Source organism: Alosa alosa, chromosome 8 (assembly GCF_017589495.1).
Source record: "Alosa alosa isolate M-15738 ecotype Scorff River chromosome 8, AALO_Geno_1.1, whole genome shotgun sequence".
NCBI lineage: Eukaryota > Metazoa > Chordata > Actinopteri > Clupeiformes > Clupeidae > Alosa > Alosa alosa.
In genome coordinates, this window is record NC_063196.1 from 1,904,563 (window position 1) to 1,923,529 (window position 18,967).

At 42.2% G+C, this 18,967-nt stretch overlaps 1 protein-coding gene across 2 annotated transcripts in view; it reads right to left on the reverse strand.

The window, feature by feature from the left end:
- Positions 1-2,644: 2,644 nt before the first annotated feature.
- heca (hdc homolog, cell cycle regulator) overlaps positions 2,645-18,967 on the reverse strand; it is a 40,405-nt gene continuing 24,082 nt past the window's right edge. For both annotated transcript variants that reach the window (XM_048250284.1, XM_048250285.1), the window contains exons 3-4: positions 16,610-16,764; positions 2,645-3,735 (exon numbers count right to left, since the gene is read on the reverse strand). In XM_048250284.1, the coding sequence (XP_048106241.1) occupies positions 3,571-3,735; positions 16,610-16,764 (320 nt within the window). In that variant the 3' untranslated portion in view covers positions 2,645-3,570. The remainder of the gene's footprint in view (positions 3,736-16,609; positions 16,765-18,967) is intronic.

Sequence of the window (18,967 nt, forward strand, 5' to 3'; positions counted from 1 at the left end):
CTTGCTTGGGTGAGGTGGGTGGTGTAAATGTCCTTCAGGGGAGGGGAGTGAAGCACCAATGATCCTTCCAGCTGTGTTCACTATGCTGCAGGGCTTTCCTGTTGTATTCAGTGCAGCTTCCGCCCCACACAGCGATACAGCTGGAGAGGATGCTCTCAATGGTGCCTCGGTAGAATGTGGTCATGATGGCTGGTGGAGCACTTGCTGCGCCTGAGTTTCCGCGGGAAGTACAGGCGGCGCTGAGCTCTCTTAGCCAGTGATGCAGTGTTGGTGGTCCAGGAGAGGTCTTCACTGATGTGCACCCCCAGGAATTTGGTGCTGCTTTCGCTCTCTCCACCACAGCACCGTCGATGGTCAGTGGCAGGTGTTGGGTGTGACCTCTCCGAAGTCAACAACAATCTCTTTGGTCTTGCTGGCGTTCAGCAGGAGGTTGTTGTCCCTGCACCACGTGGTCAGATGGTCGACCTCCAACCTGTATTGAGTCTCGTAAGCCCTTGGTGATGAGACCCACCAGAGTTGTGTCGTCCAGCAAATTTCACTATGTGATTGTTGCTGTAGGTTGCAGTGCAGTCATCGTCAGCAGGGTGAAGAGCAGCGGACTGAGCACGCAGCCTTGGGGCCCCCTGTGCTCAGTGTGATGCTGCTTGAGGTATTGTTGCCAACACGCATTTACTTGGGGCCTCTGACAGAGGAAATCCAGTAGCCAGTTGCAGAGGTAGGTACTGAGTCCCAGTTTGTCGAGTTTGCAGATGAGTTGTTGTGGTATTATGGTGTTGAATGCAGAACTGAAGTCTATAAAACAGCAATCTCACATATGAGTCTCTTTTTTCCAGGTGGGTGAGGGCTGGGTGGAGGGCAGAGCAGATTGCATCCTCTGTAGACCGCTTGGCTCGGTATGCAAACTGGAAGGGGTCCAGGGTGGGGGGGAGAATGGCTTTGATATGTGACATGACAAGCCGCTCAAAGCACTTCATGATGATGGGTGTCAGTGCCACAGGGCGGTAGTCATTGAAGCAGGATGGAGCAGTTTTCTTGGCACAGGTATGATGGTGGCAGCTTTGAAACATGATGGGACGATGGCTTGCTTCAGGGAAGTGTTAAAGATGTCTGTGAAGACATCCTTAAGCTCCCCCCCCCAGTCCTTCAGCGCACGACCTGGGATGTTGTCTGGACCTGTTGCCTTACGGGTGTTGATAGCAGCAAGTGTCCTCTTCACGCTGTCGGCAGAGAGGCACAGGGGCTGCTCATGTAGAGGGGGATGGGTCTTCTGTGGGCAGGTGCTGTTTTGTGCTTCAAAGCGAGCAAAGAAGCGGTTCAGGTTGTTGAGCAGAGGGATGTTGCTCTCACAGCTCTGTGGCGGGGCTTGTAGTCCGTGAGGGCCTGAATGCCCTGCCATAGGCTTTGTGAGTTCCTGCTGTCTTTGAAGTGGGTGGTTATCTTGTGAGTGTATTCCTTTTTGCTTCCTTGATGCCACGGGACAGGTTGGCTCTCGCTGTTTTCATGCCAGCTTCATCCCCAGCTCTGTAGGCTTTTGTCTCTGGCCCTCAGCAGCCTGAGGACATCCCCTGTCAGCCATGGCTTCCAGTTAGCCCGGCGATGATGATGTCTTTTGTGTGGGTCACATCATCGATGCACTTGGTGATGTAAGAGGTTACAGTGTCTGTATACTCCTCTATGTCTGTCCGGTTGTTGTAAGTGGCTGCCTGCTTAAACATTTCCCAGTCTGTTGTGTCAAAGCAGTCTTGAAGAGCATCGGAGGCTCCCTCAGGCCACACTTTTACCTGCTTACGAACCGGTTTGTTCGCTTCAAACTCTGGAACCAGCTTCCTGAACACATAAAGGGCGCACCCTCAACAGATTGTTTTAAAACCAAGTTAAAGACCTACTTTTTCTCCCTTGCTTTCCCTTAACTTTTATTTTATCTAATCCTTCCCCTATTTTCCCATAATTTTTCATTTACCTATTTTCATATGTTTATTTTAATTGTTTATGATTTCTCTGGGTATGATATGTATCAACTTTCATAACTTAAGATTTTTATCCAAATTACCTCGATGTATATATGGCATCTCTTTTTATGTAAAGCACTTTGAACTGCCCTGGTATGAAATGTGCTATATAAATAAATGTTGCCTTGCCTTGCCTTGAGCATCAAACATATATTCATATACAAATAAAACAAATTATTATTATTATTATTATTATGGGTTGTATTGCATGAACTGCATGTTTGAGATCTCCCTAAAGTGGTTCAACAATATTGAGATATTTAATTGATTTCATTATCATTACTGTTTAAAGGACACACAAACATGTTAATAAAGGGCTTCACCTGACCACTATCCCTAAATAAAAGAAAGGTTTTCTGCATGATCAGTCATTTTTTCAAAAGAACTAGCCAATAATTCACAACTTATGCCAAGGTATGTAAACCTAAGAGCAAAACTGTATTTAGCCTCTTCAGTGGCACAAAAGTGGTCGCATGACAATTCTACAGCTTCACAGCTAGACCCAAATAACATCATAACATCATCCTCAACACTGCACTTACTTGTGTGTGTCTTTAGAAATATCTACCAAGTGTGAAGTCTGTCATACAAACGGCTCAATACATATACGAAGAACAGACACACAAACACAGACATTCCTTGCTTTATAGATAGATTTTATCAGAAAAGTCAAATGCCATACATGTTGTAATCATTTACACAAACAAGTAAACATTTTTCCGAGGTTGTGTGCAGACAAACATGTTAATGTTTTTCAACCCAAGACCATGGAAAAGCTAATTATTGCCTAAAGACAGACATATAACTTTGCTTTTGTAAACTAACAAACAAAACAACATGAGGGAATGCTGCAGCATCCATACCTCAACCAGGACCAAGTGCTCATGGGTTCTAATCCAACACGCAAGTAATTTCCCGATCGCACCCCACCTCTCTCTCCCACTCACTCTTTACTGTTACAGGTGTACATTTTTAAGATAAAAGGCAGCAATACAGTGATACCATACTTAAATGTGCTTCCACTGCATTTTTATACTTGGACAATTGTATTGTGTTGGTCAGTCTGTCCTGCCTTTTCAGTTTTAACAGTAAATTCTGCACAAGCAAACTTTGAATGTCCTAGTCTTTATATCTTATTTCACCCATTATTTTTAGAGTTCAGTTGTGTGAACTGGTGTGGAAATTCTATGTGAATATTTAGTGATGGAATATTTATTATTATTATATACAGAGATAACAGAGATATTTTTGCATTTAGATACATTCACTTCATCAGTATATTTAATTTGCCTTGGTACAGGTTTATCTCCAGTGTCTCCTGCAAACATTTTATCCTGTAAAGATTAAGCTCATTTTCAGTTTTCAGGTTTCAGTATGAAGAATGAAAAAAGCACTCTTGTGGGCAAACATTCATGAAAGCCACATATAAACATTCTGAATTTAAATAAAATAAAACCCTCCATGACATTCTTAGCAACACCCATTATAATAACTTACAATAAAAGACATAGAAAGATTAGAAAATAATCGAAATAATGCAAACACATAGGGACACCATGTGTCAATAAGCTTCTAAGACCTTGAAGGACGAAAACGGTTTAACAAAATGATAATCAAGGTTACCACAATGTGGACATTGTTGTACATTGCTGTACTCAGAGAAGTACTGCATCCCAACCCGGACATCAATGACTGGCTTTCCACAGTGTTTGCAGTTCAGACGAGCCTATAAACACAGTACAGATTACACAGCTTAGCATTTAATTCATTTTTTAGATTCCTAAATCTCACAAACAAAATGTAATGAAAGTCACTGCCTCTGCATCATCTGTCCCACTAATGACACCATTATAAGAGTTCTTATAACGTAGCTGCTGGAACCCTACACTGTCAGAAATGTGCACCTTTTCCCTGTGAATTATCTAGCATATTATGTGTAATTATGTAGTACTTTACAGTAAAAATTAATGAATTATGGGTAATTGCACATAAATGAAACAGTATACTACTGTACAAAGGATGTCCCGCATACGTAGAACTGTGTACAACTTTTTAATTAGGGATGCAACATACCAGTACCGGCATCGAGTATTGGGCCAATACTGTGTTCAAATACTTGTAAAAATGATCTACTTTCTTGCACCGATAGCACTTCATTACAGTTTCCCCTAAAGCAGTGTTTCCCAAACTGTGGGCCGCGCCCCACTGGTGGGCCATTAAGTTCTTGCAGGTAGGTCACGAGAAGTAGCCAACGTAATTTAAATTTGTTTTTACTAAATTTTACGTTTTGTAATTAAAGTTGAAATACTGAGAAAGATTATGATTAAATAGCTCTAATTCAAAAGTACCAAGAGATATTGAAATTAAATATAAGCTTATTCTTCAAACTGACAATCATTTGATGTTGATCCAGAACATATTTGATGGGGTTGTCATTGATAGATTGTGGGTAACGCTACACTAAAGTGTCTTATAATTGAGTGGTGGTTGTAATAGGCTTAGTTTATTGCATCATGTTGCATGCATAATTGTTTAAATGCCATTAAATAAATTATAAGGAAATACTTTATCTTAGTCTCGTCTCAGAGATGTGGATAAATGTTTGGGTGGGCTGCAGAAAAGTTTTAGAAATGAAATTGGGCTTCAGTAGTCTTAAAGCAGTGATCAGCAACCTTTTTGAGATCCCTGACCTCGCCCTGAACAAAGGCAAGATCTACCTTGAAGTGTCAAAAGAGAATCAAAGCTAAAATACTGTAACGTCGGCGCACAAGACATTGCGTAGCGTTCTCCCACGCAGGGCATGCTGGGATACGAGAGCGAACATTTGGGGGGTTTATGTCTTTATTTCTCCTAAGTTATAAGTGTAAAGTTAGCGTCTTGATTGTAACATGTTCCCCTTTTAGTTCTCCCTCGTGTGTGATCCTTTTTGTGTGGGGGGCTGCATCCTCCCCTGTATGTGTAGTGTGTGCATCTACTTGACCTGCCCTGTTTGAATTGTGTTCTGGGTCTGTGTCCCTGCTCTCGTTCTCAGCTAATAAACCTTTTGATTGGACAACTGTGTGTGTCGCTATCAAATCGTTACATTGGTGTCAGAAGCGACTTTCGACCATGGCCTCCGCCCAGCGAGAGAAGCTGGGAGCGGTAGACCTCACCACTGGGTGGAGGCCCACACAAGAGGATCCAGAGAGAGCCCTTGTAAGGGCTGCTAAAGAGCTTGAGGCCTTCTATTGTTACTACCGCCGAAGGAGAGGAGCTGTCGCCTGGACCTGCCTGCTGCCATGGGAGGAGATCTTGCCGGAAGAGGGGCCTGATGAAGCAGTCGCGGAGAAGACGACGCTGGCCTGGGCGCTGACTCCGCTGCGAGCCGCAACGCGTGAGCAGAGCCGAGGGAGAGTGGCGAGGAAGAGGTTTCTGGACGACGGACGTCTCCCTGCCAGGAGAGGAGGAGTGCCGCGGTGACACGCCGCGGAAAGTGCAGCCTGAGGGCGGCTGCTGAGAGGGGAGCTGGACGAAGCGGGGGCGGCCCGCGTGGGCTGCTAGCACGCCCGCACTGGATTGCTAGCAGCGCAGCCCCTTTGAGTGAGCTCCTGCGGCGTGCACCCTCTACGCGGAGTTGGCGGTACTGTCGCGACTGAACTGAGTGGCGGGCGACGCGCGCCGACGTTAGCATGTGGCTACCTCGTGGGCATTGCCGAGGACGGCAATGGCTTGTTGGGGGAGCTATGTAACGTCGGCGCACAAGAAATTGCTCGACCTTCCCAAGGTCACCATTATTGATGTTCATCGCATCATTCAGTCAGCATCGTCAGCGCCGAGGAGTAAGAGGAAGAAAGGTTTCAAGATGTACATATCAAGCTACATCGACAATTACGAAGGTAAGTAAATATAATCCGACCCTCACACCGAAGGTGGCACTAACGTTAACGTTAGCTATTGCTAACCTTGCTTAGCGCAGCTGTGTTGCAGTGAAGTTAATTTAGCGGAAGCTTTTACTCTTGACTATAAGTTTATTTCATCGATGTTTGCCTGTGTTTTGAGTAATGTTAATGTTGTTCTGCTTTCATAATGATAACATGATGCTATACCCATAGTAGTGTCGAACAAAGAGCCAGGGACAGGGAGAGTCAGCGTCCGAGCTACCTGCCACAGGTCTCTCAGGAAGAGTGAGAAACCTCACGACCTCACAGTAGGAATTTTATATAGTTCAGTTATATTTTCCAAGCCAGTTCTGCACTAATTATGTTCTGGGGTTTCATGTAGGCATTATAAACGGATGTTGCCCTCTGAATGCCATTATATAGTATTTAATCAATACAGCACTTGAACATGGAACCGAAAATTAGTGAGCACCCTCCCTCTCCCCCTTCCTTCCACTGTAACTGTGAAATATTTTCGACTTATGACACTGTAACTAACATTGTTCATTGTAACGTTAGTTACATCTAACATTGATTATAGTAATGGACCAGAGGGATGTTATTTTGTTGTACATTTAGCCTAAGCTTTGAGCCTAAACATGATTAATTATGGACTTTTCTATGTCTGTACTTTTTTTTTTCTTTCAAATATCATGTTATGGTTATGGTTATATGGATGGCTTAAATACATGTATTTTCTGTTTGTTTTGTTTTAAAATGAACATCATCCTTGATGGCTCCACTCCAGTGCAGCTTTGTGAGGCTGTGTGTTCCTGTGTGGCTGGCAAGGTTCTTTGCAACCACAACGTTGCCCTGCTTTACCAGACGGCGCATTATTCACAGCTCCACCTAAGTGCTGTACCACCTGTCCTGAACTGTACTGAGACAGTGCAACGCTGGCACAAGCCACAGACTATGGTAACCCTGAAAGTATTATGAACTGCATAGCACATTGTGTTTGGTCTTTCTTGAATGGGCATGCAAAGATTTGATCTGAAATCATTACATTTTAACAGGGTGTGAAACCAGGTCGCGTAAGGGACATGGTTGTCATGGCAGCTAAGCCAAAACAGCGGACCGTAGGAGGTGGTGTCAGGTAATATATTATCAATCTGAAACTACTTACATACTCTACTTAAACTCTACTTTTATAAATGGCTTGGAACAAACAAAAAAATAATTACTGTACTGAAAATAAATGTTACTGTTTGCATACAGGAGCACACTGTATAAAGCGGTGAAGGGGGAGCTGCCAGATCCAAATGTGCTGAGAGTTGCTGAGGTTTACGCTGACTTCCCTGCGGAGTTGGCGCCTCTCATCACCACCCTGGCAATCAGCCCTGATATCTCAGCCTCATCTGATATATCAGCCTCATTGCCATGCAGCACCCGGTCGTCGTCAGTAGGTGTGTCCAGTACCATCCGGACGCACCTCCACCACCACCTCTACCGCTGGCTGATTACAGATTGGAGCCTACAACCTGCCAGTTTGTTTGCAGTCTTCAAGAACAGCTGCATCTGGTTTCCCTCCAAACCAGTTGGGAAGCAGCCAGACAGGTGGAGGCCTCTACTCGCGACCAAAGCCTTTCAGCTGAGTGGTACCGGGTTAGGCGCCAGCGTGTCACATCATCCCACTTCAAAGAGGTCTGCCACATACGAGGTGAGAGTGCTGCACAACATCTTGCAGAGGATGCGGAAGGGCGTGGTTCAGACCGCTGCAATGAAGAGGGGCCTGGCACTAGAGCCAGTTGCTGTTGAGGAATACAGCAGGGTCAAGAACATCCCCTATTGGCCCTGTGGATTTGTAATCCATCCTGACACTCCCTGGTTAGGTTGTTTCCCTGATGGCCTTCTATTTGATCCCACAGAAAACCCTCCATTTGGCTTGGTGGAAATCAAAGGCCCCAATGCTAAGAGCTATGTTGACTGCAGGTACTTGCGATCAAATGGCAACACCATGTCACTTAAACGGCAACACGCCTACTATTGGCAGGTCCAGGGGCAGCTTTTTGTCACTGGCATGGAATGGTGTGACTTTGTTGTCTTTGCAGAAGATGACATGGTCATTCAAAGAATATACAGAGACACAGAGATTGCTGAAGTGATACGGGAGAGGGGAGATCACTTTTTCTTTTATTTTTACATGTCTGTTTGTTTAAAATAATCTTTGTTCAATTACAACTATTTAAAATGATCTTTGTTCACTTACAATAGTTCTACATTCAGTGTTCAGTTTACAATTGTTGTTGTTGTAGATTACTCAACTTTTTAAAATCATTTAATCAGTTCAAGTTTTAGTTTAGTAAAAATGAACAAAAACATCTCTACATTTGGCGATACCTGTGCACTTATAAAAATGAACAAAAACATCTCTACATTTGGCGATACCTGTGCACTTGTAAAACTGAACCAAAACATCTCCACATTTGGCGATGCCTGTACATGTGTGAAAATGAACAAAAACATCTTTATATTTGATGATCTCATTGCTTGTGCAGACATGACCACCTGTGCCTTGTTTTCTGGTACACAAATCTTGTATAGATTTGTAAAAAATAACATGGAAAATAACATTGCTTGTTTTCTGGCAAAAGTCTTGTATAGATTTGTAAAATGAAAATAACATTGCTTGTGCAGACATTTGTCTTGTTTTCTGGTACAAAATCTTGTATAGATTTGTAAAATGGAAATAACTTGGATAGATTTCTTGTTTTCTGGTAAAATAGGAAAATAAATAACATTGCTTGGGCAAACATAGCCACCTGTGCCTTGTTTTCTGGTACACAAGTCTTGTATAGATTTGTAAAATGGAAATAACATTGCTTGTGCAAACACTAACAACAATAACTTGTTTGTAACGAACAACAGAAATCTGTTCAGTTGTATAGATTTGTAAAAATGAACAATAAAACATTTAAACCATTAAGAACTGATTATTTGCATAACTGATCATTAGATGAAAGAACTGATTATTAGGCCTAAGTGACAGAACTAATTCTAAAAACTAACCACTTTAAAGCTCTCACTTCTTTGCAGCCCATGCCATAACCAGCGGTCCATTCTGATAATTGGACAGGAGGCATGCAACAGAAAACAGCTGGTCAATGCTTCCACACATGTACAGAGGGATGACATCATCAAATAGTTTGTTCTCCTTCACCCTCCTGATGCTGCGCTCGACATGGACTCTCAAACGAGCAATTGCCTGTGTCTTCTGGACATCCTCTTTGGTCATTTGTGCGTTCTTCAACAGGAAAGCTGGTCGGTACACTTTTCCTGGGCAGAGATTGTCCACCAAGAAGCCCTTATCCACCATAATGGCCATCTCTGGTGTAAGAAGTTTAGTGATGCCCGACAACCTGAAAATCTCCCTGTCACTCATTGAACCTGCATACAGTGGTGAGACAAAGGTAATTACACCATGTGGTGCAATGCCAATCATGGCCTTGAAGGTGGTGTGCGACTTGTATGTAGAGTAGACTTCACTCTGCAGAAGGAGAGAGGAGGGAGTCTGACAGTAGATCTCTGTGCAATCAAGGACCACTTGTGTATCAGGGAAAAAGGAAAAATATGGTGGTAGATGAGCTTTCACTTCTTCTGGTGGAATCCAGAGACGAGTGGAACCAAGCAGATGATACAGGAAGTGGGTCCACGTTGTGACTATTCTGCTGGCCGTGGATGAATGAATCCTGAAACGGATGGCGAGGTCCCTCAGGTCCAGACCAGCAGAGAGGTGCATCAGAAAGAGCAACAGCTCATCCACAGGGGCAAGCTTCGTAGCTCTCGGTTGGGCTGGTTCACTGCTATCACAATATGATCACAATATGCTATATGCTTAGAGGAGGAGTACAAATCACATAGTATCAGTATGAATGTTGAAAATGACACTTTGCAAAATATTATTGTGACAGGCTACTAGGCCTATACTGTCACTATATCAGTGTAGTCTTATTAACAATAACAACAATCTTTTTTTCTATTTCCTATATGAGCAAAGTACTAGGGTATCTTATCCTTTAGGCTATTAACGTTATCAATCCTTGAGCAGATATCGCCTAAGCTACACACATCAAGGCTGCCTAACCCTATTCACCTAAAAAAAATGAATGACGTACAGTTGTCATTTTATTTTTTTACATAGCCCTTGTCATTATATGATTTTGGTTTTATGCTAGTAGTAGCAACTATGCAGGAAGAATGTCCAGACGTGGATAAAGCATGCTAGTGTGTTAACAAGTGGCCCTGAACCAAGCAGAGAGAGGCGACACCATTATAAACCTACCTGGTGTGTAATACCAGAGATCCGCATCGGATCCAACGATGTGCTGCAGTCCAAAACGAGATTGCAGTTGAATGGATTCCAGCTGGTGTTGGAGCTCAGCGACCTTCTGCGTAAGGGCTTCACACTTATTTAAAACATTCGGGGCTAGAGCCCAGAACTTAGTGACCTTTTTATCCGGGGGTTCGGGGGAGAAAGATTTTGAGGCCACATTTATGAATGGGAAATCTCCCCCGAGAGATTTTGAAAATCGGGCTGATGAACATGCAACATGCATGATTAACCTACACGTCACGGCATTCTGAATATTTTGATGTTTAAAGACCGTGTAAGGAGAACGTCTCTTCTGCCAAAGTGCACCACATACAACACCCAAAATATGACATTAAAATAGCCTGTAGAATAAACATCGTCATGCACCTCTGTCAAGTGCACAGGTGTGAGCGTTAGCCTCGGGATAAACATTTGGGCGCCATCCCCTTCAATTAATGGGCTATGGGTGCCTTGAAAGCAATGCATTTGGGTTGTGTAGGCTATCACAAACTTTTGCCCAAAGAAAAAGTTCCATTCTGTCAAAATCAAGCCCAACATGCATTGCTTGGAAGCCCCCTCAAACGAGGTCAGGTTTACCATATTTACTGTGCATGTGATTCAATAGTAAATCACGATATATTGAAACTGAGCTGATCGAAATGTCCTCCTGGGTTGCGGGAGATGATGACACACTGTGAGTTTCCACTTCTTGTCCCTGCTCTGCCCTTTTTTTTCTCTAAAGAAACTTCTAATATCCATTTGTCCTTCTGTACACTTATTTCGCTAAGGCTAGTTAGTCTAAGCACGAAACAGCAATGCCTAATAGCGTAGAAGAGAATTGAAATTGCAACATCTTACGCTGCTGTTAATGCACACAATGGACACAAACACAAAAGTCTCTTCTACGGGGCTATTTATTTCATTCACGATTAGAGTTTTTGTTGTTGTTGACGGCCCATAGATCCGGGGCTATCCCCAGAGGATCCGGGGCTATAGCCCCGAATGCCCAGGTCTAACGACGCCACTGGTTGACGTTGACACACTGTATGTATGATCAGGCGGCGGTGGCAGCGGTGCTTCTGGAGGGTCAGACGCACAGGCCATGTCAGGGGACGGGGGTCTTGGACGTCGCTGCCAGACATTAAGCCTGGGAGCTGGTAAGGAGAAGTTGTTCCACGAAAACAAGCAGGGAACGACACCTTTCTTCAATCGTTTTGGCCCCTCGGTAGTGGTAAAGTCATCCGGGAGGAAGTGTCTGCTGCAAACCCGAGTCCCTTCTGTAGGAACAAAGTTGTCCCGTCGTATCTTTACCAGCCATCTTGCCTTTACCTCAGGATCGGCGGGGAAACGGTGGAAACTCAACTGTGAGTTAAACCTCGAAGAATTTGTACACTGTGGTACACAACAGTGTAAGGACGTTTTATGTATTTGGCGTTGAAAAGTAAACCGCTTTCCCTTCACACTTAAAACGCTCATGACTGTAGGCGAACGAATGAATGATGAACGATGCTAACCAGGCTACTATAACAGACGCTAAGCTAAATACAACTGGAAATGGCCCCGCTCACCAAAGAACCAGGAAGTACTCAACGTTCTAATTGTGCAACTACCGAATTGTCCTGTTATTCTCGGGATCTCGGGACAAGTCCTAAAGAGCTACTGGTCGATCGCGATCGACGGGTTGGCGACCACTGTCTTAAAGGGACAGTGTGGAACGTTTTCAGTTGTTTGTTAGCTATATTAAAGAAGCCCTATGCAGGTCTGGTTATTCCTTCGCTGTTTCTGGGTTTTCGCTAGCCTGACGAGCCAGACCCACATTAAAATGTAGGGTCTGGTCGGTTGTCTTTCAAATTCCCTCTGCACGCAATAGGAAAGCGATATGAGTTCCATGCGTTTCCCACCAGCGGAGCTAGTTGGCTAGTTCAAACTTTTGCCAACTTAATAAAAGCTTAACTCGTGTAACACTGTTCGCCAACAGCAACATCCATCTTATTTGTTTTCAACTAGGGAATTCAAGCCAAACCGTTGCAACTCTGACATCAATCATTATGTTAAGCCCGCCTAACGACTATACACGATTTTATTGGCCTGATAGAAGTTTAATTTTTCGAGCTCACAAGCTAACGGAGAGTTGCTAGACTAGCCCTGGCAGCAAATGCAATTTGCTGCCGCTAGGGTGCGTCTAGAATTCTAGGCTAGGTTTTCGCCTGATTTGGGCTTGCATTTTTCACGACATAGCTCCCCCTGCAGCTTCGGTAGCAAGTGACTGCTACGCTAAACCCCCACTAGCTAGCGAGCTAGCCATCAAGAAACCAAGCTAAACACATACAGGGCTCACAATAAAACGGTCGAGCAAACACATTGTTCAAGAGACTATCAAACCACATTACAAAAACAAAGTTCACCCAAGGGTAGGCTACTTACAATTTCAACAGCAACAAAGCCAAGTCGGAGTCCGTTTTGCAGTGTTCTTAGTTAGAAACTACAATCTGACTACATGTTCGAGGCGCGATTGGATACTTCCGCTGAGTTACATCCGGATGTGTTCGGACCGCGACCAGAAAGTTGCATATTCGGTTTTTCCGCGGAGAAGCACAAGGGGGAGACGAAGCACCCACCAAACGACCCAAAAAGTATTGTAGAACCATCAGAATGACTCTCAACCTGCATAATTAAGGTAATTTTTGCTAAAATTGTTGCATATAGGGTTTCTTTAACATTTCCCATTCATAAATGTGGCCTCATTCATGTTTAATTACCACCACCACCAATTCGAAGCATACCTATGGGCTTAGAAATCGTCATTTACATGTACATAGCGTTTATAAAAGCTACATGCGCCAGTTTAAAAGGGAAACTTGGCAGGATTTCCGCCTCTGCTGGAGAAATTGTGCATTATGCTATTTCAAACTGTGGAAAAAGGTAACGATAAAGCACATGGATTTGTTTACAAGCTAGCAAAACGGTTAGCATAAGTTTGGCAGACAATGTGGATGTTACAAGGTAAGAAACACGATTTAAAACGAGTTTCTTGTTTCTCACTTCTCTTTCCGGGACGGTAGTCGCAATGTTGCAAGGTTGGTTTTCCGCCTGGGGACGCTAGGGGCAGCGGGAAAAGTCACCATTTTCACCGGAACAGGTCATTTAACCATCCAAATGATTTCTAAACGGGTTTATTACGTTGAAATAGTTGCCAAGTTCCCCTTTAAAATAACAGTGACCGGCTAGGGACATTGAAATACAGCGCCGTCTTTGGCATGCAAATAAAAAACTTTCTTGGATTCATTTGCTGAATTTCCCTACATTCAGCGAAGTTATGAACCTATTTTCTACAACCTACAAGTCTTCCTAACATTCCGACATTGGCATTGCATTTTCCAAAGAAACAAAAAAAGAGAAAAAATAACTTTGTTTGTGATCTGTCACTGTCTCAGCAAAGCTCTTGAGCACAGACACCTGTTCAAAGGCTCTAGACCCAGAGACAGTTGATAAATTAACCTACCATAGTTTTGCTAGAACTAGCAGACTACCACAAAGTTGCTGAATGTATGTTATTTCAGGTTAGTTTGCAACATTGTACAAGTTTAACCAAAGTCCTCAGGTCCTCAATAACCTTGGGTGTTTGGTTGGAGTGAGATTATGTGAAGTCATAGTGCGTGTGCGTTAAATCTTTTCCCCTAAACCTAATTTAAAAAATGTCTGTCCCCTCTCTTTTGCTATCTATAATCCCTGATATAGGCCTATGTAAAAAAAAACTAATAGAATGGAAAAGTTTCTTCAAAATGTACAATTAATTTATTGATTGCACTTGAAAACAAGACCAGTGTTTGGAAGGATTGTGGCATGGAAGGAATATGAGCCACTGCGCCCCTGGGCACAGTCATGAAAAGGGCCGCCCTGCCCACCTGAAAAAGGTAGTAGCTCAGCAATTCTAGTGGGGTCCGGGGGCATGCCCCCCCGGTAGATTTAAAAAAAAAACCCCCTTAAATGATGACTTCTGGCGAGTTTTATGGAAAGAAATGGACAGATTGAGACTTACAAATATGAATGTGTGTATGAGTCAATAATACAATATTTTTTTCCACCTACCATTGTGGCTAGCCACTAGAGATACAGTATGAACATTTGATGAAAAAACATGACCAAAATGATCACGGTCATTGCCATTATTGTGATATGATTAAAATATGCTGACTTTTTTTCTAAACCTATACCATCAATGTTGGACAGAACTCATAATTGGCCTGCCCTTCATGCCCAGTAGCAACAAAACTAAAGGACAACAGAACAGCTAGTGTCATAAAAGTGGTGTGGCTCCTTTAAGACACAATCCACTGGTGTGAGTTCTGGAGCCATTCAACTTTATCCAACTCTATACTAGCCTATATCATCTAATTTTAATATTATATCTAGGCTATATTTAACATTTATTTTCTATTTGGCCTGTTATGAAATTATGCATTGCCCAATTTAAGCACACTTTTTTAAGACACTTAAATACATGCATGCCTAGCAGTTTGTGAAAATAAAAATTATGGCTACATAGACAAACTCTTAGCCATGAGCTGTATATCCTCTGATTTTAATATTTACAGATATATAGGTATTTAAGCACAGCTTAGTTTTAAGACACTTAAAGCCCAAAGTTGGAGACCATATAGGCCTAGAAATTTGCTGCCATTTTACTCTGGAATGGCTTATTGTACAGGGGATTGCACCTTTGTGTTCGGTAAGCCAGGGGTCTCAAACTCAAATGAGCCGGGGGCCACTCCTGCCAATGTCATCTCGTTGGAGGGCCACATCAGTGTTAAAGAATAATACAAAAAAAGAACGGCTATTTCCTAAAATGCAATGTTTTCTTTTTCAAATACTGTATTTTCAAACACAAAACTACAAACAGAAAATGCAAGACTTTTGATCTATTTTTAGACACCTGTGCTAGCAACCTTAGCTTATAAATAAAATAATGATTAAATAAATATGAATACAAATTGTAAAAACAAACAAAAAAGCATAAAAACAGGTAGGCCTATGTGTGTGTTTCACACCAAATAAAAATATTTTCCTCTCATAACTGTTTTAAACCTGGCAAACTAGGCGTCAGGGTTAAGAAAGCAACCATTGGATTTTTACATCAAAATTTCAAAAGGCCATGGCTTGAAAGTGGTCAGATATAAAATCCTACTGTAAATGTTAAAATCTTTGAGTATAAACAAAAGTTTATGAGGGGGGTACATTTACCCATCTAATTTGCCACTGGATGGCAAGCAAATTATGCACCTTTCAGTAAATACTGGATGAACATATTTGAGCAGATTTAGGCTACTTTCTTTTTTGTCATATTACCCACATAACAAATTAACAGGAAAACACCTAAGATGTATAAACAATAGTAAACTATTACTAGCCTATAACCACAAGGCCTACAATAAAGTATCCTGGTCAAATCAGTTCCTTTGTCGCGGGTGACTTTGTAGTTCTTCAGAGCCCTATTTCTACAACCCCTGCTGTCTGTACCACGTCCAGTACGGACACTATCATCACGATTACCACTGCAACATCCAAACTATGTTGGGCAGAGGGTCAAAATAAGCATGGTACAGTATATGCTTAGTGGACACCGTCGTATACACGAAAAGACGCACCTACATTCACACCGTGACCATCACTGTCAATAGACAATCGATCATAATCTCCAACAGGATATTCTCTTTCAGAATCAGAATAGGTGAATAACATAGCCTACCCTAGACTTCATAACACGTTAACGTTTTTCAACATTTGGTGTAGGCCTGCTATGTCTGCTTCAATTTGTGCAAAACTATTACATCGCTTCCGCGTCATTACAAATGCACGTCTTCGTGTTTCTCGCGTGTAATACAAGTATTTTCTGAAAACTTTGTGCAGCGATTTTGGTTTGAATCAAGCTCTGGATGTCTAACAATTAGTGGAGAATACAAATGACATTTGTCACCGTACTTGGATCTATCGTCTATTTTAATCAGTACCGTTGTTTGTCGCAATTAAAAATACCCTCAAGGGCCGGATTACATTATTATTTTGACATAGGTCGCGGGCCGGAAATGGGCCAGGCGCGGGCCGGGAGTTTGAGACCCCTGGTTTACACAATGCCCCTGACTAGCAAGCTCGACTCCCAATCCGAGGTGCTGCTGTGTGTTCGAGTCCGGGCAAGTGCAGGACTGAGCCCAGCGGTCAACACAACAGGTTATATTGGTGCCATGACCCGGATCGGGAGTGAGGTTTAGGGGGCATGAGGTGTTATTCTTAATTTTGAGTGAGAGACGCTTAAGACAAGTCTGCATCCATGGAGGAAATATTTTATTAATATTTTTTTCTAATAGCTGACTTACCTGACAACATGGTGAGGCTGCCAATATATCATACGTGTACAGCGTCCCCAACTGGTGCCAACTGCCATCCCATCGCGATTTACACTTTATACACACAATTTTGTGGACTCCTTCCAGACAGTCCACACAGATGGCATACAGGTGCATCAGTCTCCCTTTAAGGACAAACGACAAATTACATATATATCTTGAATGGTGCTCTGCAGCATTACTATAATTATGATAATTAATTTATACATTCTTTTACATATTCCTCACAAATTACTACAAACTCCTACTACAAACTGCCAGTCCCACCAGGATTTCGCGATGTGAAAATGACAACAATTAACGTAAATTCAATCAATCCCTGTGAATTCTGGACAATTTGCAATTTTGTCCAACCACCCTAACTTTTCTGCAAATTTGACAAATCATCATAGTTTCCTGAGTGTTTAGTGAAGATGCAAATGTGACACAAAGTAGTACCAACAAAAATAGCCTCTAAGTACCATGCATTTTTGCTCTGCTGACTCGTCTTCAGTAACAACAACACATTGCAAATTAAGGCACCCAAAATGTTTTACAGTGAAGGGGAAACCACCACCATTTATTATACGCCATTATGCGCTACAACGCTCACCACACACCAGCCTAAGGTGGAGAGTGAGGGAATGAATGAATGAGCAAATAACACTGGGGATGATTAGGGGGCCAGATTGAATAAACCAGGTTGGGAATTTAGCCAGGACACAGTCTTTGCTCTTTGCTTTACTCTTTGCTGTTTCAGCTATCAACCATTTAAAGTTTAAATTATTGCGCCTGTTGTTAACTTTACTTTATTTGTGCCATGACTGACAGGTGTGTCAGTGCAAGTGTTGAGTGCATCTCTCTCTGTATCTGCAAGGTAGTCCAAAAACATGAGCGTTTCTACTTTTCAGTAATGAGACAAAGGAGTAAATTAAGCGGTATTTCAGCTTTACTACTCTTAACTTGTTGTACAATCAGGCTATATGAATCATTGGTTAATTCTCTTTAGAAATCTACAACTACACAATTGACTGATCGCAAAAGCCACGCCCCCTTAGTTATTGTTGCTATGCCCGTCAAACTCAGACCAGAGTTGAATAGAACTTCAATGTAATGGTAGCTGTAAGACTGTCTGTAAAAGTTACAGCCCAAGGCTCTTTAGAATCCGTCGAAAGACTCCATGACATGGAGACACGTATAAAAATTAATATCTAGCTTTGTTGGGTGACAAGCTTAGACGGGAGGCGAGTGTGATTCACTGATTAATAATAGCTGTGCTAGATAGACTTGCATGCATGTTACAAGGACGCTGGGCCATGTCATGTAAGGAACATGGTACTGCCAAAAAAAAAAAAAAAAAAAAAGGAAAAATAGCCTACATTGCAGAGCCACTTCAACTGTATTAATTTATGGTGAATAAAAGTTACATTACTGTCCACAGCCCCATGCTTTTCTGACATGATTATGCTAGCATGTTAGCTAACTATGATAACAATAGTGACAATCATTATTATACACAATGCTGGCAATGCGAGAACAATTTACATCCTTGTTTATCTTACTTACATTGAGTTAACTGTGTGGCTTAATCCACAGATGGTGGTGGAGCATTGTTTTGTTATGGTTTGTTAAGGAGTAACCCTTTGCTTAAACTAGTGGAGAGCTGGGAGGAGAGAATTTAATCTAATTTAACATAACTAGATGTACCGCATAGCGGTACAAAATATGACCGCCGCTCAGTCCTGTACATCCGTTCCGCGAAAATAAATCACACTTCAATTTGTCTCCATATTTTACTCCATCCCCCACTCTTGAAACTTTTGTGTATGCTTGTTTGGCATGCCTGAGTGTGTGTGTGCGGCTGCACAGAAAGTACCCTACTGGTGCTGAAAAGGTGAATAGATTGTAGAATAGCCAAAGAAGATGTAGAATTGTTATAAAACCTTTAAAATCTCTAAACAATCACAAGTAGGGCAGTTCATCACAGTTCATCCATTGCAACTGGATTGATGAAAGGTCACTTACACCTGTAGGCTACATTGTATTTGGGAAAAGCAAAAGGTATCAGCATAATGTTATTTATTTATTTATTTTTTATGTATTTATAAACAAAAACATCTCTGTCAGTTCCATGCCGTTTTCAACAGCTATCAAAAACAAAGGTCATTTTTGGATGGATGGATTTTTTGTGAATGTTTCTTCTTCTACATTAGATTTTAGTCATCTTTAGTTCATGTAATACTTTATTGTCAATGCACAAATTAAGTAACAGTAGTCTGAAACGTTATTGTTAATGCACAAATTAAGTAACAGTAGCCTAGTCTGAAACGAAATGCTGTTTTACATCTA